Consider the following 22,993-nt stretch of genomic DNA (forward strand, 5'->3'; position numbering starts at 1 on the left):
AACTAACGGTAGATATCTTCTTCCTCATTCCCTGCACCTACGTGATGTACATATAACTAGCTCCTTCTTCTCGTGGTTTATAACAGGAAAGAGAGCAGTATCAAAATGATGAGTGTAAGACTTTTCTCTTTAGTTTTGATGTTGCACAGTAAAACTACAACGTGATGTTTTTACACTAGTGATGGTTTTCACCCCCGTACACAGCCGGTCTCAATACAAAAACAAAGAAGCCATCAATAATTCTGATAAACATACACTTTATAAAACAGAAAACACAACATGTAATAAAAACAGACACAGTTTGGCAGTGTTGTGAATAAAAGCATTGTGGGGAGGGTAGTGTCGTAGTGCGGCAGTGCTTACTTAAAGACGATTACTCTCGACTGTGTGTAGGACCTTTGTGTTTCTGACAGAGCGATAAAGTGTCACAGGCACTATTGTGTTTGCTAATAAGATGGAAAAAAAGAAGTCAATAAAGAAAACGAGTTGTAAAGATTTTTGAACAAGACAGCTCTCAAATGAAGACTGTACACAAAAAGTGGACAAAGCCAGGTAACCTCGAGTTTTGACCGTCTTTGGATGAAAAGGTTTGACAAACTACAACTGTATCCTGACTCTCTGAGGGTAAAAACAAATGATAAAAATATTTTTAGGATTTATACTTCCTGCCTTGCAAAACATTTCAATGACTAGTTTGAGCTTTGTTTTTTCGCTACATGATCTTCTCAAGTCTGGGAGGCCTGTGAGACCGACACTCAATCCTTCATTTTTAATATGTCCTCGTACCAGCAGAAGAAGCCAGACTCTAAAGTAGACGGAGCTCCCCCAACCTTCAGCGAGGTGATCTGGCACTAATACCACCAGACGTCCCTGACCAACCAGCGCCGTCCTCATTCATGCACGGCCTGATCCGACCTCCACCTCCCCGGAAAGGAAGTGTGGACAACAGGAACGAGAGGAATACAAAGGAGAAATCCTTCCTGCATATGATCCCATATGCTTTTTTGTAAAGCGTCTCCAGATAGCGTCGCTCTCTTTATTAACCACCATTGAACAGGTGAAGCTGAGGGCGAGATATTTTTATATATTTTTTTAGTAGTTGTGACGTCTGGTGAAGATTCATTCTCAGCCTTACATTAACCTGGAAGTCTTCTCGAAATGAACCCCAGTCATAACCTCGGCCCCCACTTTGGGAATAACTGGCTGTTTATTTAAAACCGGCCAAAATGCAGCATGCAAAAGAATAAGAGACCCGTAGAACACCAAAAGTACCAGGATGTCGTTCTGTTTTGGTTCAGTAAGCATAAGACCAGTCTACCTCGCATACCGTTTCCCACAATTCAAAGCGCCAGGTCAGAGCTTTTAAAGACATTCTGCCAAACGATCACCAACGGGCAGTCATACTACAGTCGAACATATCATCAATCGATCTTTATTTGTATAGCGCCAATTCATGACAAATGTTATCTCAAGACTAGTGCAGTATGCAGAACATACTGCGTTCCTTAGTAGTGTGTAGTAAAGTGTGTAGTAGGCACTTTGGAAAACAGCTGCTGCCCCAGAGCATTCCCTTTGTAGACTTTAAAAATCAAATCATGCTGTATTGAAGAAGACTTGAGGAGAGCTAAGGCTGCACTTCACACTGAGTTTGAGCTTTTACCCTCAGGTCGTGGTTTTAGAGTTCCTGTGAGGAGGACTCAAAGTCTCCAGGTCTCATTTGTCCCTGTTGTAATAGATTTATTAAATAGCAACTAGCCCTTCGGTTGCGCTTTGTGCACATTTGCACACCTCCTCTTTACACTTTACTAACTTGGTAGAAATTCCCATTTTGGTCTGAGCTCTTGACTGATTTAAGTTTGATGTTTTATATTGTTTTTATATTTTGTTGTGTTTTCAGATTGTTCTAATTGAGATTTAGCGGTGATGTTGTCCTTGTGTTTTTTTGTCTTGGTTGTGCTCCTGCTGCAAGTTTCCTCTTGTGGGACAATAAAGAATCTGAATCTACTTAGTCATCTGTTTCATTACAAAAGGACTTTCTTTTCACACTGCTGGTCATTAGAAAGAATTCAGCTTGTGGCATCTTGAATTTGCTTCGCGTTAGAAACCAAGAGGCTTTAAACACTTTTAATATACAGTCTTCGTCTGTAACTCACCCAACAGAGGCACATTTGCAGCATGAAAAGTCTATTTTTTTTGCTAAATGAAATACCACAGTACAAAGCTGGGCTCTTCCTCCTGAGATCACAAGAGTCTGAAGTTGTTGAAATAAGTAAAAAAAAAAAAAATTAATGTGACAATCAAAAAGTTCTTACTAAATCTAATGATCTACTTTTGTGATGAATTTTATTACCTAAAGTGCAAAATGAACTAGAGTTCAGGAAAGCTGAAGTTCCCAGTTCTGTGCAAGATTTAGTGAAACACTACAAGAAGAAAAGTTTGATAGAAAAGCATCAGAACAACTCGATCATCTGTAGAGATCATTGCTTAGCTTACAATCCTATATCAAGAATTTCAACTGACTCAATCTCATTAAAGCCTCCTGAAGGTTTCATCAAAAGGTTTGCATAAATACCGAGGCAGAGGAAACGGCTCACAGCTGTTGAGAACAGGAGCAGCGTTCAGTGCCTCCTCCACTGTCTGCAGAGGACAAGGCAGGTTTAAAGCAGTAACATACGAGGAGAGCTCTTTTACATGTCGAGTAAGACAAATAAAAAAAACAATTTACACTGTACAAAATCATTTCAATCGACAGTGAGGCTAGGTGACTAAAGGTGTATAAAATGTTGAGTGTGGAGTCTAAAACTGTTCAGAGAGGAGATCACAGAGTCTCTGAGACACCGACTCCCTGCTGGTCCGAAGCGTCAGACGGTACATCTGAAAGGAAAACACACAATTACACGGGCACTATGATTAAAGACTGGGATTTATATATGTGTGTGTGTGTGTGTGTGTGTGTGTGTGTGTGTGTCTTTACCTCTGCCTGTGGGTTGGGCTCCAGTCGGAGAAGGCAGCCCACCTGAGTGCTTTTAGTGTGAATGACTCCAGCTCCAACAAAGTTTGTAGGGTTGGGATCCACACCCTCCAGCAGAGCTGCACCAAAACCTATGATCTGCAGAAACAACACATAGAGGAGACATTACAAACATTTAGGATTATAAAGACACACAAAATAAGCACATTCATGTGTAAAAAGTGTTTTGTATGAATTAAACCAGAAACATATTTTGTGTTTTGACAAACCTACTGCAGAGAATCACATCGATGATTTTAACTTACTACTATATTCATTCAGGAGAGTTTTTTCTCTCTAAGTAGCTCATAGACTGTATAGAACATGGACGTAGTTTCACCCAACGGTTACTGAAGGTGAATTTTGAAAATGTTGTCTCAACCTAACTTTTGGTCAACCTAGAAAAAAAGCCAAAGAGGTGGAGCTGGGGCGAGTCTTAAGCCTCCTAACAAACAACTACAACGCTCACGTTTGCACTCTGATCAGCCACAGCCCAATTATTTAGAACCTCATCTTTCATAAAACAAAAACGGATAGGATTTATAATATTTAAGTAAAGGATACAAGTTATTTCTGTGACACTTCTGAAACACGTTGAAGCTCCTGCATTAACTTGATGCAACCGTGCCTTTCTTTTTACCTTGGCCTTGGTGACCTCTGTGTCCATGGGGTGTTGGGCTTTGAAGATTTTCTGGACCTCTTGCTGAGGACTGAGGGCACAGAGGATGACACAGGATATCATGTTACAATCAAAGAATATCAAACTGAAATCTGCATAACAAAAAAAAAAAAAATTAACTGCCATCAACTGGCACGCCTGGAAAACTAAGATATCCATATTGAATAGCACAATCCGATGCAACTGAATGAGACGAATACAGGTGTGAAATATACTCCTGATTGGGACAGATACAGGTGTGAAACATACTCCTGATTGGGACAGATACAGGTGTGAAACATACTCCTGATTGGGACAGATACAGGTGTGAATATACTCCTGATTGGACAGATACAGGTGTGAAACATACTCCTGATTGGACAGATACAGGTGTGAAATAGACTCCTGATTGGGACAGATACAGGTGTGAATATACTCCTGATTGGGACAGATACAGGTGTGAATATACTCCTGATTGGGACAGATACAGGTGTGAATATACTCCTGATTGGGACAGATACAGGTGTGAATATACTCCCGATTGGGACAGATACAGGTGTGAATATACTCCCGATTGGGACAGATACAGGTGTGAATATACTCCTGATTGGGACAGATACAGGTGTGAATATACTCCTGATTGGGACAGATACAGGTGTGAATATACTCCTGATTGGGACAGATACAGGTGTGAATATACTCCTGATTGGGACAGATACAGGTGTGAATATACTCCTGATTGGGACAGATACAGGTGTGAATATACTCCTGATTGGGACAGATACAGGTGTGAATATACTCCTGATTGGGACAGCGGTGCAGAGAGAGACTTACGCTCCAAGCTGTTTCCAGCGTTGGAAGAAGTCCTGGGATGTCATCTCAGTGGGCTGAAAGAATTTGTTCAGCATCACCGGAAGTTTCACTCCGATGTTCTGAAGAGTTCCACCATATCTGTTCACATACACAGAGTCAAAAAAAATTAGCATACATACAAAGCTATAGGCATGAAAAGCTACGTACACGTTCAGACACCAACCTGAATGAGATGTCGAGTACCGGTGCATCTGTGAAATCTGACAGACACTCGATGTTGATGATCTGCTGGACCTGAGCCCCTCCTTCTATAACAGGGTCTACTGTCTTAGAGTGCACATTCAGCTGTGGAGGCTACTGTCAAGGATGATGGCGTTCATAGCACACATATAAAGCAAGCGTTTCAGTGTTCACATGCAGTCATAAGTGCAGGTTGAAGAGCCAATACTCTAGTGCTTGTTGAAATAGTTAACTATTAGATTTGGAAAAGGCTGACATGAAAGTTATCTCGGTTACAAGGTGGGTGCCCCCCGAGCAGAAAGCACAAACATGGTGTGTGACGCAGGACGTAATGATCTGTCGTTTTGGTGAAATTAAGCATGTTTTTAAGGAGTCCTGTAACAAGCAGCTACAAAGCGGTGGAAAGGATATGAGCTGTGAGCGTGTCCTGACTGGTCACAGAGGAGGAGAAGCAGACGAACTGGGTGGATGTCTTGTTGCCATAGAACACATATATGCGACCTGCGGGACAAACAGCAAGTGAACTCATCAAATCTGATCAGTGTCCACACCTTTTTTTAAATAGATTTATAACAACAATCTCATTTGACAAAAAGTAGAATTAAAGGAGCGGCTCACCCAGGTTCTGTCTGTACTCGGACTTGAGACCAATCTGCAACAGTTGGTCCTCATAGATAACACCATTGTTCTTACAAACAAACCTGGAAATTACAAACACACAATTACAAAGAGCTTCCATTTTTTTTTTTTAATTGATGATCATTTGAACATTTTAGACTTGGAGCCTATTTGCTTGGTTTATGAAGCAAGCTTTGTTCAACCTTCTTTATCGCAGGTGGCTCAGTCCAAATTAATATATTTAAAAATTGTGTTCAAACTAGAAAGGTGTGAGTGTTTAGCAGGCAGTACATTCACATCACATTGGGAAATGTTAGATCAGGTGTTTGTGAAGTTTGTTCCTCAGAGATATGATCATTTATTTTATTTTTTTAATGTGTGTCAGATTTTAACAGCTGGAGAGAACTTCAAATTTGAGAACTTGGAATCAATGAGCATCACGTGTGAGCTAGATCAGACAGACAACTCAAGCTGCACTGATTTCACAATGGACTTGGATCATTATCCTCCATCACCTGACAACACATAATCTCATTTTCTGGTCATGATTTCCCATGTCTCGGTCATGTCTCTTCCTCTGCTTTGCTATTACCAGCTCTGACCTGCATCAGCTGATGTTACATTTTTGATTAACTGTGCCCACCTCTGCATCTAAAATAAATCTGCAAGACGTGATGAGGTCAGAGCGTAGACTGTAAACACAAACTATGTTCTGCTGCTACAACAAACACTTCAACCATTACAAAAACGAGAATGTCCGACTGAACTGCAAATCACACAACTATTCAACGGATGGCTTTTAACTCTATTTCTCTGCTTATGTCATCATCCAAGCTTACACCTTTTTCCCACCTGGAAAAGTTTTCCTCACACACTTCCAGAGCTGCAGGTTTGGAGATGTCGGAAAACACATCGACGAGCAGGCTGTTTGTCGCCGGAGGGGGGGAGCTTACATTCAGCAGGTCTGTGAAGGGGTGGGCGGAACCCTAGGAGAAAAACATCAGCAAAAACATCTTTAACAAAAAGTATCTTAATAAAAGCACGTCCAAAAAACTATAACGTTTAACATATATAAGACAACAGAGGTTTAGGGATTGTGTTTCATGTAGCATGCTGTTGGTTGACTTGTCTGTGAAAATCCACAGGACGTTAAATATGGACCTTAAGGGATAGTTTGGTATTTTTGAAGTATGAAGAAGTATGAGGTACTTGTGAATCGTAAGTGTTTAAGCCACAGGAGATGCCGATCAGCTCGGCACGGAAGCTAGGCTAAACGTTGCTGCAGACCGGACCGTTTGAACCACGTTATTTGGATCAAGTTAAGAAAAACTCAGCGAAAAAAAGAAATGGGGATGGAAGCAAGTGAACTCTACATTTAGATTTTTTCAGCCCTTTACTTTACTGTCCACAGGCCACTTTTTTTTTTGCACTACTTTGGCGCACAACATACGTTACAACATACCTATCCTATTAAAAGGGATGGTTTGTATTTCATCAAAAATAAAAACTATCCCTTTAAGGTCACTTTATCACAGTCAGTCAAGCTGTTGAGTTTGTATTCAACTTGAAAAATTAAAGCTAGTTAGCCTAGCTTTCTTTTTAAACATTTTAATGAAACTGTTTTTTTTCATTACTCCAACATCGCTGAGTCATTGTCAGCTCCAGGTGTGTTTGTACCTCTTTTTGAAGATGTGAGTGTCTAGCTAATGTTAGTGGTCTAGCTTCCATTGGACCAGAAGCAGGAAAGGAAAGTGACTAGATTGTCAGAGCGAAAGGCAGTGCGGAGGCTACATGATCATCTGTTCTTTTCCCTTTAGTTACTTCAACATGAGACACCAGCAGCGTCCATAACAGACTCTCATTCCTTTTTGTAAAAACATACAGTTAGCTTGTTACTACAAGTGTTATATCTGAGTGCTGTAACAAAAAGCTAAACCTCTCAGAGCTAGTTTATGTGAAAAATAAAAAAACTGAGAGAACGGTGACAACATAATTCGGCAGAGGTAAAGAATCTTTAAGGACTTCAGTATAATGTGTTGTCTCTGGTTCTTTATACCATGGTCACAGCAGAGAGCATGATGGGACTAGATGAGGCAGGGCGGGGTCTGTTGGTAGGGAGAAGGTCTGCCATCAGTGAAGGAGAAGACTGATGGAGAAAAAGAGAAGAAGGACGGAGGGGTGAAGACAAAGACAGGAGGAGACAAGGCAAGTGGAGAGAAGGGTTAGGAAACGTTAGGAAAAGGCGGGAAATAAAGGCAAAGAGGCTGAAACCCTTCAATGAACAAAAACAAACAGAACCTGCATGTTTTAAGAGATTTTGTTTTCAAAATAAAAGCTGAATGTTACCGTTAAGAAAACACTGGAAGAAAATCTTTAGAGTGCTGATTCATGAGAAACTCGACTTCTTTAGACTAAAAGATTTTCCTTCATGGGGGTTTTGTAAACCAAACCCTCCAGATTTACCTTCTTTGAGGCTTCAGCATTCTCGCTGCTCTCCGTGCTGCCGTTGACATTCCTGCGGGCGTCGTCGATGTCAGGCAGGTGGCCCCCGGGACCCTTCTTCTTCTTTAGCTTGGCCAGGATTGAAGACTCTCTTTCTGGGAACGGAGGCATCTCTTCTAACACCGTGGCCTGTAGAGGGACAAAGCAGCTGAAGTGTGGGCAATACAAAGAGCTACAGCACCACTGTAGTGAGGCTATGAATAAATAACAAATACTATGATAGAATAAACTGATGCTACAGAGTGACCACTACGAAACTTTGAAATAGATGTTACCTATGATGATGTGGTACATATCTCTCTAGAAAATAACAAAACACCATTACAGCCTCAGTTAAACGTACAATATGTACAATTTTATAACAATGTTCACATTGAAAAATCTAAATTCATTAAAAATGTACTAAACCCATGTTATATATATTTCTTTGTAATTTTATAGTTGTAACAGGACGTGTCTTGTCGTGGTGACCGCAATGACGGACAGAATGGTTATCGTTATCGTGGAAACAACATGTTACATCAAATACCGCTAAATATTGAAGCGTGAGCTGCTACTGAAAGCTGCCGTTCTGTTGCTGTATGTGCTGCTGTGATAAAAACCTCATAAAATATACTCAGATACATCGTCGGTAAACATATTTTCTTCCTCAGGTCGGTTTTGCTCGTTCATCTACACTACGGTCAACATGAGCCCTTTTCACGCAAACGGAAATCTCCTGAAAAACTCTAGAGATTAGGTTACCCGGAGGTGCTTTAGGCTATGTGTGAACGCCAGCAGCTAAATTTATCACGCAGACTTTACCCGGAGTTTCTCCGACCAGACCCCGAGTATTTTATCTGCAGAAAGGGTTATTGGCTTAAGCCAATAGGAAGAGAATGACGTTTATATAGAGTGACTGACCACTACGTTCTCCGTGCTCTCATTAAACGTCTGCGTTCTGTTTTCTGTTGGTCAGTTTGTTGTTCTCCTCTCTTTTGTGGTTGTTGTCATTCCATTGGATTACACATAGCATTGATATAAAGACAAATATTCTCATTATAACATTGTGACAGGGATAGTCCCCCGCTGTGAGGAGCATATGTGAACGGCTAGGTCGGGAGAATCTCCGGAGCAGTCCTCCTGTAATTATCTAGATATTATCCGGAGTTCATATGTGAAAACGGCTATGGAGTTCGTTTTCAATTGGCGGGGTCGGGGGGGGGGGGGTAGCAGAGAGAACACCCATGATTCTTGAACTCCAATGATTTTTTGACGTGCATCTATTTAAAAAAACAACAGACCCCAGTGTGCAATGGCCCTTACGCTTGACCACATTCAAGTTGCGCTTCACCACTAACCAGTATATCGGTGCTGGCGATGCTGCTGAGCCGTAGGTACTCCACAGCTCTCTGTTGGAGCTCCACATCAGCGTTGCGCAGCTGACTGTCGGAGCGCAGGACGTCTTGGATCGTGGTCTTTATTTCTGGAAACAAGTTGATGAACTTGATGTAGGCCGACAGCAGCAGAGCCCGAGTTGGCACAGAGCACAGGTGGAACTTGGAGTGGAGAAGGTTAAACTGGACCAGAGGGCTGAACAGAAAGAAAACAACAACACATTTATGAAGCAATAATAAGTTTCACCAGTGAGCCACTTCTGCTCAGGAAACACTACGGCATCTTTAGTTTTTTATTTCAGACTCCAGCCTGGTCAAAGACTCCATGACAACTTTTAGAATTTAAAAGTTCAGAATAGAAAGCTGCTTTAGTAAATGGTTTTATGATTAAACAGAAGAGATAACCGTGTGGAGATACAGGGACACCTCACTAGAAGAGGCTTTTTTTTTTTAACTGTTGAGTGCTGTTAACTGTATCAAAGAGTTTATTTGATATAAATGAATGTCACTTAAGGCACAAATCAACATCTGCTCAGGTCAGGCTTAGATCAAAATGAATGAATTAACAGAAAGGTGGAGTTTATCATATGGAAGCTGTTCGTACCTGGAGCGTGAATCCCCAGCAATAAGGTTTCCAAACTCTCCCAGGATGTACCCCCCTACCTTAACCATGTTCTCATGGCAGGCAGGGGCCTGTAGCGCCTACGAGAGTCGACAAAGCATGACAGAGTGAGGTTGGGGACAACATAGAGGAAACCACACACATATCGACTCTAAAGATTGAAAGTTAACTGCACAAGGAAACATGCTTTAAGCTGATACGGTATCAACTTCCTCCCCACCTCGAAGACTGTCTTGGCAGCGTAACCTTGCACTTCATCCCGGTTTATGACAATCTGGATGACACGATACCACACCTCCTCACTGACGTGGTCACCAGCCATGCGGATGAGGTTTAGGATGGTATCCACGTACCAGGTGTAGTCCACGGCGTATTTCTCTGCCAGGATAGCCACTTTGAGCACCTGAGGAGGAGAAGCAAGTGGCTGAAAAAGAGAGCGCAGCACAAACGGTGAACTAAATGGGGTCCATCTATGTACTGGAAACGTACTATCTCCTCTCTGATGGAGTAGTCGGCAGTCTCCAGGTAGCTCAGCATCTCGGCCACAATCTGCTTGGCGTTGCTGCGGTCACACATGGCATAGAGCAGATCCACGGCCCGCTGGCGAACACTCACATCTCGCTCTGTCTGCATGAAGAAAAAACTTTTGTGAATAAAACAAATTCCTCTGGCAGATTGTACTGTGGCTTCATGGATTCAACAGCAGCCTTTTATATGAGGACAGTTCATTTGAGAGAGAGACAATGACTGTACAACAACAGAACCAAAATTGTTTAGGTGATGAAAGAAAATGATGAAGGAAGAATCAAACCAGAGACTACAGATACATCAGCTTTTCCACTAACCCCTAACATCCTGATAAATCACTTTTTTCTATGCTTTAAGGAAGAATGAGATTGTCAAGTCTTTGCTTTTTATATTCAACATTTCCTCAACTTGAAAAGGCTTTGAAGATCACAGAGGACGCTGTACAACTCAACTCCTTTCCATGGATATTATTTTACATTTGTTGACACATAATGCTGAAACAATCCATCAGGAGTTTAGCAGGTTGTAAAAAAATGGTGTCTCTGCTGATTTCCCTCCACTGAATTGAGCCACTGAAAGTCTCCACCACTCTCCTCTCACACATCACTAACCACTCCTGTCTGTCAATTAAAGCCACTCATCATGTTTACACACGTGGCTCAAATGGAGGTGACCTGATTGCCTGATCTGCGCTCAGTGCTGCTCTCCAGTCTGCAATAAAAAACTTTCACTTAAGACTGACTATATTGATCAACTTTAAACACAAAATGAACAAATTTGAATATGAACCAGTAAATACACGACTGAAACTACTGTTTGTCCTTTGATCTTAACAAAAGTACCTCCACTTTTCAAGTGGTAGTACTGCCCCATCAGGTCATTTGAAAGGTCCTTGATATTATTTTTAAAGTTCCTTAAAAAAGTATTATTCATGCATATTTACTAAAATTTGTGTAAAGAAAGGAAATGAAATTCTGGCTCAAAATACTACATTTAAGGTTTGAAAATCCCTTTTTTCAATGCAATTGTGTTCTGAATAACTACAACTAAGGGGACTCACCTTTAGAGCATTAATCACAGTGTCTATGTGCGTCTTTACAGCCTCATGAGAAAACTCAGAGCTGGCCAGAGTGCACATGCTCTCTAAAGCCAAGTAACGGAGATTTGTTTCTCTGTGCTGCAGAAACTGGCCCAGCTGGTTGCAGGCTCGTACCAACAGAGTGGGTTCACTGGAAGAGAAGACATATGAGATAACACATGAGCCATCTCAGATGTGTTTACATTCTCAGATGTAAATACAAGTTATGGCATCCAAAAACCCAGAAGAGCAGGTATGACAGCATTAACCTTTACACATCAAGGTAAGGTGGACCCATTTCTTGTGGGTTTGCCTGTAGCTTTGATGTTGAGTCAGTAATAAATAAAGCACAAAAATCAAAGTTTGGCATTCTGTTATTATTGTTTTTAATTCAGTGTTTCAGCCTCTGCAATATCCCGATAAAAATCCCCAAACAAAACAGACACTTCTGTATTTCTGTGTTATTCCATACATTCAGTGACGAGCAGGACTGTGAGAGTGAATCAGACCCACCTGTCATAGAGGATGATGAGGGAGATGGCTTCAAACAGAATAGCGTTCTTTGCGTTGGAGTGCTGGACCTTCTTGGACTTGGGCGGCTCCTGGGCTTTATTGAGGATGGTCTCTAGACACTCTGTGAGGCGACTCCGCAGCGCTGCATCCTCTGCAACAACAAAGCAATGTTCTGAACACCTTCCTGCCTTTTTTTAAACCCTCGTCAACATCATTGTAAAATGTAGTTTGTATTTACAATGCATGGAGAGAAATTCAATCATTTCATTTTTTTTACTCTAGTGTCATCAAGTGTTAAAAACCACTTCATCTAGTGAATCCTATTCCAGAGCTTTGATCCAGCAACATTGTTTTCAATAAAGTTGATAAATGATTATAATAATTATTAACGATTTGTGTAGGCTACTAAGGTTGTCAATCTTTCGATTGATAGCATCACAAAATACCTAAGTTAAAGAGGACATATTATCCTCCTTCTCCTCCTTTTCAAACAGACCCCCTGTGGTCTAAATGAAACATCTGTGCTGTGGTCAAAATATAACATGAATCAAGCACCAGAGGAGGTTTGTGACCCTGTATAAACCAGCTCTCTCTGAACGCTCCGTTTTGGCGTGTGTGTCTCTTTAAATGCAATGACCACCCCCCCTGAGTTTTCCCGAAGACATCACTCCTTCACTAGCGAGAATAAAAATGACGGACCTGCGGAAAAGTTTTGCTCTAGGCTGGGGGTGGAGATACAAGGGGACGGGAGGGTACTTTATTTTACCAGAATCCCACTGTGACATCACAAGGAGAGCAAATTTGAAACGGAGCATTTATTTTCTCTGTGTTGTAAGACTTATGCAGACCACAAACAAAGGACTGGATCGGTTAAGTTCACATTTGGTTGGTTTGGTAGACACTCAGGTTACCCAAATATATGTTCAAAAACACTGTACAAGTGGATTTTTCATAATATGTCCCCTTTAAAAAAAACTTCAGATCTTAAGTTTTACTTCTTTAGAAAAGCTCCTGAAAGCCAAAGAGCGAGCACTGTCTTGATTGCACAACTACAGTGGCAACGTTTGTGTACTGAAATGTTGTTAACATATTTACACAATTATGAAACATCAATATAAATTCAAACAACATGGCTGTCTGACATTTTCCCGTTTGCATGTATTTTAACACATTTTAAACATTTGTATGAATTGTGTTTCTTTATGAATGATGTTAATTAAAAATGCTGTTAAGAATTGTAATGAAGAAAAATAATGATGAGAAAAATCGATGAACATGACGTGATTCAATGTGGCAGAAATGCAACACAGGGCTAAAACTGACACCACTTACAAGTATGGAAGCATAGCTGTGTCATCTGATTTTTCAATTTCAAAGCCATTGAATTTCCAGCAATTAATATTCACACACTGAAATTATATATCGACATTTTTGGCCTCTGAATTCAACTTTTCTTTTTTCAATATTCACAAATTCCGAATTAAAAAATCAACGGTTAAAAATTCAAAAGACCAAATTCAGATGCAAAATACGATGTTTCAAAAGTCAGATGCAAAAAGTGTATTGTTTAAAATTTCAGATCAAACCTCCGGGAACCCAAAGGATAGCAATCGATTCCAGTGCAAGTTAAACAAACATCCACCTAATCACGTTAGACTTCATTGGTCACATGACACCCACTATCTTGGTCCAAATGCCGCCTTAATGCTAAGCTAGGCTAAACACCGTCTTTAATTGCTGCTCTGTACTCGACACATATTGATCTTCACTAAAAACACACAGCTCAATGTAAGCTCTTGAGAAATGTATTTTTGTCATGGAGGAGAAATGAACTCCACACCTCTGAAAACATGCACAGAAGGGTGTTATGGGTAATTGTAGAGATGAAGAGAGCTGCAGACGGAGTAAAGAATTCAACTCCCGTCGCGATGTGGGTCCTAATAGAGACTACAACAAACTACAGGCTACAAACCTAGGTGCTATCCTAGAGGGATGGTAATGGGACTGACAATAGTTGCATCTGATGATAATGCGATCATTAATTACCTTATGCAGAAAGCTGATTATTTGACCTGGCAATAGAAGAAAGGGCAATTACAAGAATCAAAATAATAATATTAATACTAAGAAAGGTATTCTGGAGACCACAAAAATAGCAATAAGTAAAGATGTTTTTTATATGTGGTTCACTTAGATGAGGCAGACTGTTTTCTCTTGTAATGAAATTAGTCCTGGACACATGCAGGATCTGCAGTTAAATAATGTTAATAAAATAATGCATGCACTGTTGTTATAATATTTAGTAATGGACTAAAAAGCTGTCAACATGATCGAGACTTAAGACATCAGCATTAGAAATGTCCTCTCTTTTATAAACTGTTTGCATGACTGTGTTGTACCATACCAGGTGGAGGGTAGCACTGCAGCAGGCGCAGAAGTTTCACGGACAACCACGGTGCAGCGACAAAGTAGTACGTGTAGTCCTGGAGGTCGATGGCCGCTGAAGTCACAATCTGTACAAAAAAGACAAATAAACACATCAGTCACTAGGTGCTACGATAAGAAATTATCTTTGAATGTGTGGAGATAAAGCTATCGTGAAACATTTCAGGAAGCCACACACCCTACTGAGCCTGGCCACAGACAGTGCAACGGCTGTTTTGAAGTCGTCAGGACTCTTCTGGGCCAGATTGGTGATGAGGCTGGTGGCTGCTGTCACCACTCCCTGAAAACAGACAAACAAGACAAAAATACAAAACATCAGATCACACTGTAACACCTTCCTGGTTCAGCTTTGGGAGCACAGATGAGAGCGAGCGGGCCAAAAAAACCACACTTATCCTTCATGATGTCATAAATGCTTTTCTCAAATAATTATTTTCAAATTATTTTTTTGGAGCTGCTTTAACACCAACACTTGAATCTACTTTGCAATGAAAATAAGTTGGATTTGATTAGTGCATTCCATCGTAAGGGTAAAACGGTGTGGGGAAAGCTTAATCAAAGTTGATTATATACCCTTTAGTTTGAATTAACTTTTCTTCAGCACATCTTTAAAGTCAATACCTAAATAACTCAAACCCTAACCTGATTCAGTGTGTAGTTCATACCTGAGACATTATATGTTCTTACCAGGTGTTGATCATTAAGAAGGTGGACCACTCGTGCTGTCCATTCCCCCATGGGAACCAGGTCAGGACACATCCTGTTGAGTCTCAGCAGACACAGAGCTGCACTCTGCTTCACACTGTCCATGGTGTCCCTGATAAAGACAGGTAATGTACAACTTCATAAAAACCCCAAACATGCAGAATTAAAAACATTAAAAACATTAAAAACACACATGTCATAAAAAACATCCTTCAGATTTCAGCTGTGATTCTTTGAAAGAAACCTGTGACGTGTGTACACATGGAGTGCACAGCCCTTAGAGCAGCTACTCTGTCAGACATTTGACTTTAAAGAACCCAACAAAGAAACCAAATATACCTTGTACATGGGAGCAAATACAAATCAAAGATGGGAAGAATATTTTAAACCACCTGAATAATAATGTGGACATTTTTATATGTCTCCTCGTAACAAATATAAAAAAATCAAGAAATGATCAGATCAACAAATCTGTCTACACATCACGGCCCAGTGTGTTACTCTGACAGCCAAGAAAGGTCCATCAGCCCGTCATCTCATGGCGATATAAGCCTGACACTTGTAGCTGGTTAAAATCAACATGCATTGAGACATATGGTACAAACCCTGCAACCAGGATGCTGGGAATCTGAGACGCAAAAGCCTCAGCCATCTCTCTGCTGCCCACGTTAGCGATGCAGTGCAGGGCCAGGTTCATGAAGGTGGGATTACGACTCGCCAGGTCATTCTTAATGCCATTGTTGATGAGACGGATCAGGTCACTGTTGGAGTTCACCAACACCGAGATGAACAGGTAACCCTGACAGGGGAGCGGGAAACATGTTATTAGAGGGCAGTTCCATGTTATAAAAAGAGAAATATTATTCCACAAACTCGCTCTCAACTACTGTAGAGGAAAATGAGCACAAACTCACGATCTGTTTTTCTGTGTACTTGTTGGAGCTGAGCAGGTTGACAGCCTCCATGTGTCCAAAGTCGATGTCATGGCCCAGCAGAAAGATGAAGAGCAGCTTGCAGACATACTTCTTTTTACTATAGCCGTCTAGAGCCTTGTCTCCTGTCCACACGCGCAAACACACAAACACACATCCATACAAACACACGGACAAAGAAGGATTTGAATGTCTGTACAATGTCAATACAGAAATTCAACACTCTGAAGTTAACCTTTGAGTGCAGCAGGCACTTAAAAAGTCATTTTATAACCAAAAGGAGGCGTAAAGCAGGAAAAGGCAGACTATCTAAATCTTTATAGCCTGATAAGAAAGGGTCAGAATGAATGAGTGGGGCGGCAGTAGCTCAGTCTATATTGGGACTTGGGCTGGGAACTGGAGGGTCGCCGGTTCAAGGACCCACCAGCTCAGGAGCGCTCGCTGACATCTCTCCATTAGTGCATGTGTGGGAAGCATGTCTCTCAGTGTAAAATCGAATTTCCCATCGCGGGAGTGTGTAAGTATATATCTTCTTCTACTACTGATAAGCACGTTCAGAGTTTATTCAATTCAATCTCAAATGTTTTTCGTTATATTTTTGAGTTCATGTTTAAACTCATCCAGATAGATATTTGAAGTTTAAAAAAAAAAAAAAAAAGAATCAACATTCTTAGCTATAATTTGAATACACTTTTCAGATTGTAAATTCTGAGAGGCCTACGACCCGTAGACATACGACATTGACTGGTAACTATTTTGGACATGTATAAATAGGCTCAGCTGCGTATGTTTGTGAAAATTGCCTGTTACGTTCTGAAGAAGGGCGCCTGCTCGATACGTCCGTGTGGCAATTAAAAATACAATTCAGAGAGCTATACTTGTCATTTTTATTGTCCTACAGATTAACTGTCCTGTAATGTTATGGTGATCACAGCTAACCAAAAAGCCGTCATTAGAATAACATATTTAATGTGGGGGGCTTCTGTGAGATGGCGTAAATGTCCAATAGTAAGTGGAAGCAGACCTACTTGTGTATGAAACCATTCAAAGAACTGTTCAGGAAGCTGTTCAGGAATCTCATTGGTTATGAGGACAACTGTTTTTGTAGATTTTAGCCTTTGACTTTGCAGTCAGCTAGAAAGGAAGCTGAATATCCTCCATGTTTTCCCCTTGATGTCGAGGTAGGCAGTTTGAGGAAATTCTCATGAGTAAGCTAGTCTTTTCAACATAACAATGGAAAACTGTTAAAGCCACCTAAAAACACACGGCCTCACTTCTGGTGCAGGACGAGTCGTCAAGCAGCTGTTGGGGAGGTGGTTGTTACCAGCGCTAAAGTTCTCTGCTATTGGTGCTAGCGAGCAAGCTTTAGCCTGTGGAGGACTCAGCTCATGTGCAAAGAGTGGACGAGCAGTGTGTGTGTAATAAGGCAGATTAGTCTGTAGACATAAACAACTTATTACAGTCTGTCAAAACCTCAGATATGTATTTTGTTTTCCATGCATGTAATTTGGTGATTTTGTTATTTGGATTATTTTAACAAAAGTACTTGAAGATAGCAAATTTACTGGAATGCTTCCTTGTGATTTCAAGGAGCTGCACAAGATATCACATTTGACTGGAAGTGTGTTTTTCAGAATGTGCAGATATTTAATCAGGAGGTCAAGAGACTTCCTTGAAACCACAATGGAAACCAATGTTTGCTGTAGTTGACATTTTGTTGTCATTCATTGTGACACAAAAAAAGATACAACAAGTATGATAGTAATTAGTTAAACAAATTTTCATTGTATTTTTTAGTTTGCAAAGTCATGGAAGTACTTTGATCGAAGGACGATGGTCAGGACTCAGATGTCATTGGAAGCTCTTTCTGATAACATCACACTGGATACTAAACTATGTGTCTATCCTTAAAGGATCTCCGATACAAAACAATACAGATGCCAGCATGCTGGACAGTGCAAATGAGGCAGCTTGTTTAGCAAACTAATAATAGTCAGTGAGTGACGAACAGGTGGCTGCATGGAGAAACAACATCAACAACAGAGTGAGACGGAGACTTGTTTAACATTGCAGGAACTAAAGCAGTCCCTGAAAACCGTGAGAGTGCACAAAGCCAAGAAAAAGTTCAGAGATGATTCAGCAAGTGTGGGATCAATTAACTAATACGCCAGGTGTTATGAATCAGTGTTTCAGTCATCCATATTTATTTAGAACGGTTTGTCAGAGTTGAACACTTACCTTTAAATTTTGAGCGGATATTGGCCAGTTCTTTGTTTATCCTCTTGATCTCTGCCTCTTTACTTTTACCTGCAAAACAACCAAGATATAGTACATGTTAATCATTAATCATTAATCACTCTATTACTTGTTGACACTGCTGAATCTATTTAAGATAAGCTATAGATACAGACGGTGCGCGTCATAGTTGGGGGCGGGGCGTACCGTGGGAGAAAATAATTCACATTTTAATTTTGGATCCAACTGGCAACTAAGCTCGTCCTCTAGCCTCCCATCTCTCCTACTCGGCTCTGTGCTTCGGTTGGGTCAAATATAAAACCTTAGACTTTTATTTTTCAGTGTATTTGTAGTGATGAAGGGCACACAGCAGCCCTTCAGCATTGTGTCTAAAGGGTTTGGTTTCCCCCTCAGCGCGAACCAGATGTGATGTTTTGTAGGCGTTCCCCTTGATGACTACTCTATAGATACGACCACTAGTGGCTAGAAGCCCAATTTTCCACACATAGAAACTGCTCCTTTTTTTCCTGTTTCTTCTAATTTAAGGTGATGAAAATATTACTAAGAGGTTCTGCTCAATGCGGACGTGACAACAAGTTAGATTATATCAAATCAAGCAAGTAACAAATCAGATCATATTATCTGATCTACTTTGGATGAAAGTTCTAATTATTCTTTATTTTTCAGGGTCCAAGCTTGTTTATTTATAGAAATAATCTAAATATAATCCTTCAAAAGGGAGCGCTAATAGCCTAGCAGTTATGTTGCGCTCCCAATGTACAGAGGCTGTAGTCCTCGTCACAGCCGCTGTGGATTCCAACACGACCTCTGCCCTTTGCCGTGTGTAATGCTGCGGCTCTCTCCTCCCAGCACTTCCTGTCTTTTTTTCGGCTTTCTTATCGAATAACGGCAAAAAGACCCAGAAAAGAACTTATAACATGTTTTTTATATTCATTATATACCAACTGAGCCACAGCTGCCCAGCCTCTGCCCACTTTATCCTGAGATTCCTGTTTTTAAAAAGTCAGAAGTGAAAACCGGTGAGGTCTTCTGCTGTTTTACGACGATCTACATTTAGTGCAATGCACAAAATTGAAAACATTACAGAACCACTTCTTTAACCGAGGCATGCATGTTTGAATAAGTGTTGCATTTCTTTCAGGGAGAACTGTTCAAGCCAATCTCATCTGTCGTCTCAATCACTGAAAAGCATTTTTTAGCTGGATAACTGCCTCACTGATCGTTTCTCTGCACGCGCAGGAGCGAGCAGGAATAAGTGGACCAATGTGAGCTTTGTGTGCTGTTGTGTCAGGACTTTACCAACTAACTACAGTGCTTGAGCAATGTTGACATCGACAAGTCAGGATATTAGTCCATGAAACGAGTGTATTACAAAACCTCAAACCAAGTAAGAAATAGTTATGAGTCATCTCCATTACTCATTTTTCAATAGATGATAACTGTTACCATTCTCCTTAAAGGCAATGTTTCATTTCAAAACAGGACTACAAACAGAGACACAAACAATTAAAAACTGCATAAATGGAATGAACAGATAATGAACATCCTGAAAGTCTCTACGATCATAAATAGTTCACATTATTGTCCCGGGGTGAACGAGTGTTAAGGAGGAAAGGAGAAATAGCCGTTTGAACTTCTGAACATCGTAACAGGATAGAAAGGAGAGAAGCGAGGAAATACTGGGATACGATTCTGTCCTGTAGATACTTTTGAATGTGTTTATCAAATTGATGTGTTTTATAAATGCTCAATGGATTACAGCTTGAGCTTTTCTATTCTTCTGACTACTCAAAGGGCTTTTACACCCTAATGGCAGATGTTTTTATGTAAAGTGACGGCGTAATAGATGTGGGAATGGAAAAATGTAAGTATTTGCATGGGGAAAAGAATGTTTAATTGTTAATGAAAGGCTTTATTGTTATGTCTTAGTAAGTTTTTTCTGCATTTATTCATGTATTTACTTTGTTACTTCAACATATGTATTGATAAATGTACACAATTATTCATATCTTTATTTATTAGATCATTTATGTTTTTATTTCTACATTTCCACTTTTATTGATCCTACTTCAGAGTGACCACCTAAACTGACATTTATACTTTTCCTCGTACAATATGGACACAGAAGTAAATAGATGTGGAAATGTAAGAAGTGATTAATGTATAAATTCTGAATAAAAAAAATACATAAATAACTATAAAATATTGCCAAGGCGAGGCAAGGTTATTTATACAGCACATTTCAGATATAAGGTAATTCAAGATATAGAAGACATTGAAAGCAGGGAAACAGAAACATTAATATATATATATATATATATTACTTTTTATTACTAAATCAGGCAATTAACAATCACAGACACAATTATATGCCGAAATATGTTGTAATAATAATTATAGATTTTTTTTTTTATTAATTAAAATTAAAATTGAATAAAATTAGAAATAGAAATAACATTACCAAAATGTATTATTTGTTATTTTATCGATGCATTAATTCCAGCATTTATTTATTTATTTCTACTTAAGTCATTTTATTTCCCACATATCTTTAATTAAGTCTTTACTAAAGGTTTATGATCATTGGGAACTATTTGAAATCTATTCGGTAAAAAAGTTAAAAACCACAGAAACACTGGAGCTGTTATTCTTTTGACCTGAAGCAGGAAACTGTCCTGTTTTTAAAACCCACACAAGTTGTGAATGATGCAATTCAATGATGCAAGTTGTGAATTTTGGCACTTTCTTCAAATAATCCATTTATAACCACCTCTTAAACCAAAAAAACACATTTTACCACGAAGCCCCTGAACGCCACACAGATATGTGACAGTTAGGTTAGCGGTCCACGCCCTTCGAAATGACGTTAGCATGCGAAGCTAACGGCTAACGCTAATTAGCTAGCAGACTCAGAGTTGTTGAGTTAAAAGTTGCCAAAATGTTTAATGAAAACGGGAAGAGAGGAACTATTAGACATGTTCAGACCGCTGAGTTCGCAACCTTTACTCGTGTTACACCAGCTTGTTTCTGAGCATGAGCCGTCTCTGAATGTGATAAACAAACTCACAGTTCCTGATGTCAGAGATGAACACCGCCAGGCCCCGCATCCCGTCCCCTTTAGAGACCGCAGGCATCTTGTTTACTCCCTCTTAACGGGCCGTTGTCACTTCCGTGTATTAAAATAGCCTGACCGTGAAGGGCAACTTTGTTTAAAGTTCGCTGATCTACGAGCAGAGCCGTGTGTGGTGCTGTGCAGTACAACGGAGTCCTGTCATGTGTCCGAGACATGAACCAGACGAGCTGCGGCTGCGTCCCATTACCCCCGCATGGCACCTAGTACCTCAAAGAGGGCCGCGTTCCATTCATGTGGAGGTGCACTACGCCAACAACCTTAGTGTTTCCTTTTGAATGAAAAAACAAAATGTAACATGGAGTTGTTTTGCAGACATCAAGAAAACACAATGACTGATAATAAGTGAATGTAACTTCAACTTAAAATTAAGCAAATGCTTAATATCAACCTTAATTAATATCAACCTGAGCAACAAAAGGAAAAAACTTAATCATGCTCACTGTAACAAAAATAAGCCTATATTTATGATTATTGGCTTCAAAAGCTCACTAGTCCCTTTTTCAGTTAAGCTCATTAATGAGCAAAAAATAGTGGAGGAACAGAAAACCAGGAGGCCCCCAATGTACTGATAACTGTAGACATGTATGTATGTATGAAACTGTCTGGAGTGGCATGTGTACATGTGCACAGTGTGCACGTGCATGCGCCTGTGACTGTAGGAGTGAGTGTGTGTGTACTGTAGCACGGAGAAGTTAAATGTTTTTTTTGCACATTTGTAATTACTGTTTTTATATTGTTTTCGATGTATTGTCCATGCAGCAATTTCCCAGCATCCTAGACAAATTCCTCCCGAGGGAGACGAGTAAAGAAACCTTGACCTTGACCTTGAATATTGGCTTCCCCAAACTTTTATTGTGGTGCTTCCGGTGGGCGGTAGAGTGAATTTGCATAAATCTTAGCTAAATATTTAGAAATAAAAGCTAATATTTAAAAATTGTTGCTAAATATTTAGAAATCTTAGCTAAATATTTAGAAATTGTTGCTAAATATTTAGAGTCTTAGCTAAATATTTAGAAGTCGTTGCTAAATATTTAGTTTATATTCTATATTTTTAGATTTGATTATAAATATTTACAATCTTATCTAAATATATAGGATCAAAGCTAAATATTTAGAATGTAAACTAAATGTTTAGAAACGTAGCTAAATATTTAGAATCAGGACAAGTATCTTTAACATTTATATATAACATTTAACATTTAGATAAAACATTCAACGTTTAGATATAATATTTAACATTTATATTTGCCAATGAAATTATCTTACATTTTTATTCACAAACGTTCACAAATATTTCTCTAAATGTGAATAAAAAGTTATTTTTTGAGGGCTAAATGTGGAGAAATGTTGTTGTTATTTGTAGTGTGCGCAACTGCAATCGGCGCCCCATCATTTCTGTCTTCCTGCGACTCATTTTTTTTCGTCTTTTACACATTTTCTGAACTGTATGGAAGCCCAAGTCAGATATATAGCTCAGTTTATTTAATTTCCTTTGTTTTCTCGTCATAAGAAGTTAATTTCAGTTGTTTTCTTGAGATCTCCATATATCTCACGATAACAAAGC

At 39.7% G+C, this 22,993-nt stretch overlaps 1 protein-coding gene across 2 annotated transcripts; it reads right to left on the reverse strand.

The window, feature by feature from the left end:
- Positions 1 to 237: 237 nt before the first annotated feature.
- Positions 238 to 21,614, reverse strand: LOC109998899 (AP-2 complex subunit alpha-2-like). Of its 2 annotated transcripts, XM_065952511.1 has the most exons (23): positions 21,364 to 21,614; positions 18,279 to 18,347; positions 16,023 to 16,165; positions 15,714 to 15,907; positions 15,091 to 15,220; positions 14,582 to 14,683; positions 14,363 to 14,471; positions 11,959 to 12,109; positions 11,428 to 11,596; positions 10,329 to 10,466; positions 10,060 to 10,242; positions 9,822 to 9,919; positions 9,182 to 9,413; positions 7,803 to 7,970; positions 7,396 to 7,485; positions 6,192 to 6,325; positions 5,340 to 5,422; positions 5,132 to 5,222; positions 4,705 to 4,827; positions 4,503 to 4,619; positions 3,651 to 3,720; positions 2,975 to 3,109; positions 238 to 2,874 (listed from the first exon to the last, which is right to left on the reverse strand). In XM_065952511.1, the coding sequence occupies exons 1-23, from the start codon at positions 21,428 to 21,430 to the stop codon at positions 2,797 to 2,799; spliced, it is 2,874 nt and encodes a 957-aa protein (XP_065808583.1). In that variant the 5' UTR covers positions 21,431 to 21,614; the 3' UTR covers positions 238 to 2,796. The 2 variants fall into 2 exon arrangements, with proteins under 2 accessions (XP_065808583.1, XP_065808584.1); XM_065952512.1 differs by lacking the exon at positions 7,396 to 7,485.
- Between the last annotated feature and the right edge of the window lie 1,379 nt (positions 21,615 to 22,993).

Source organism: Labrus bergylta, chromosome 3 (assembly GCF_963930695.1).
Source record: "Labrus bergylta chromosome 3, fLabBer1.1, whole genome shotgun sequence".
NCBI classification, from domain to species: Eukaryota; Metazoa; Chordata; class Actinopteri; order Labriformes; family Labridae; genus Labrus; species Labrus bergylta.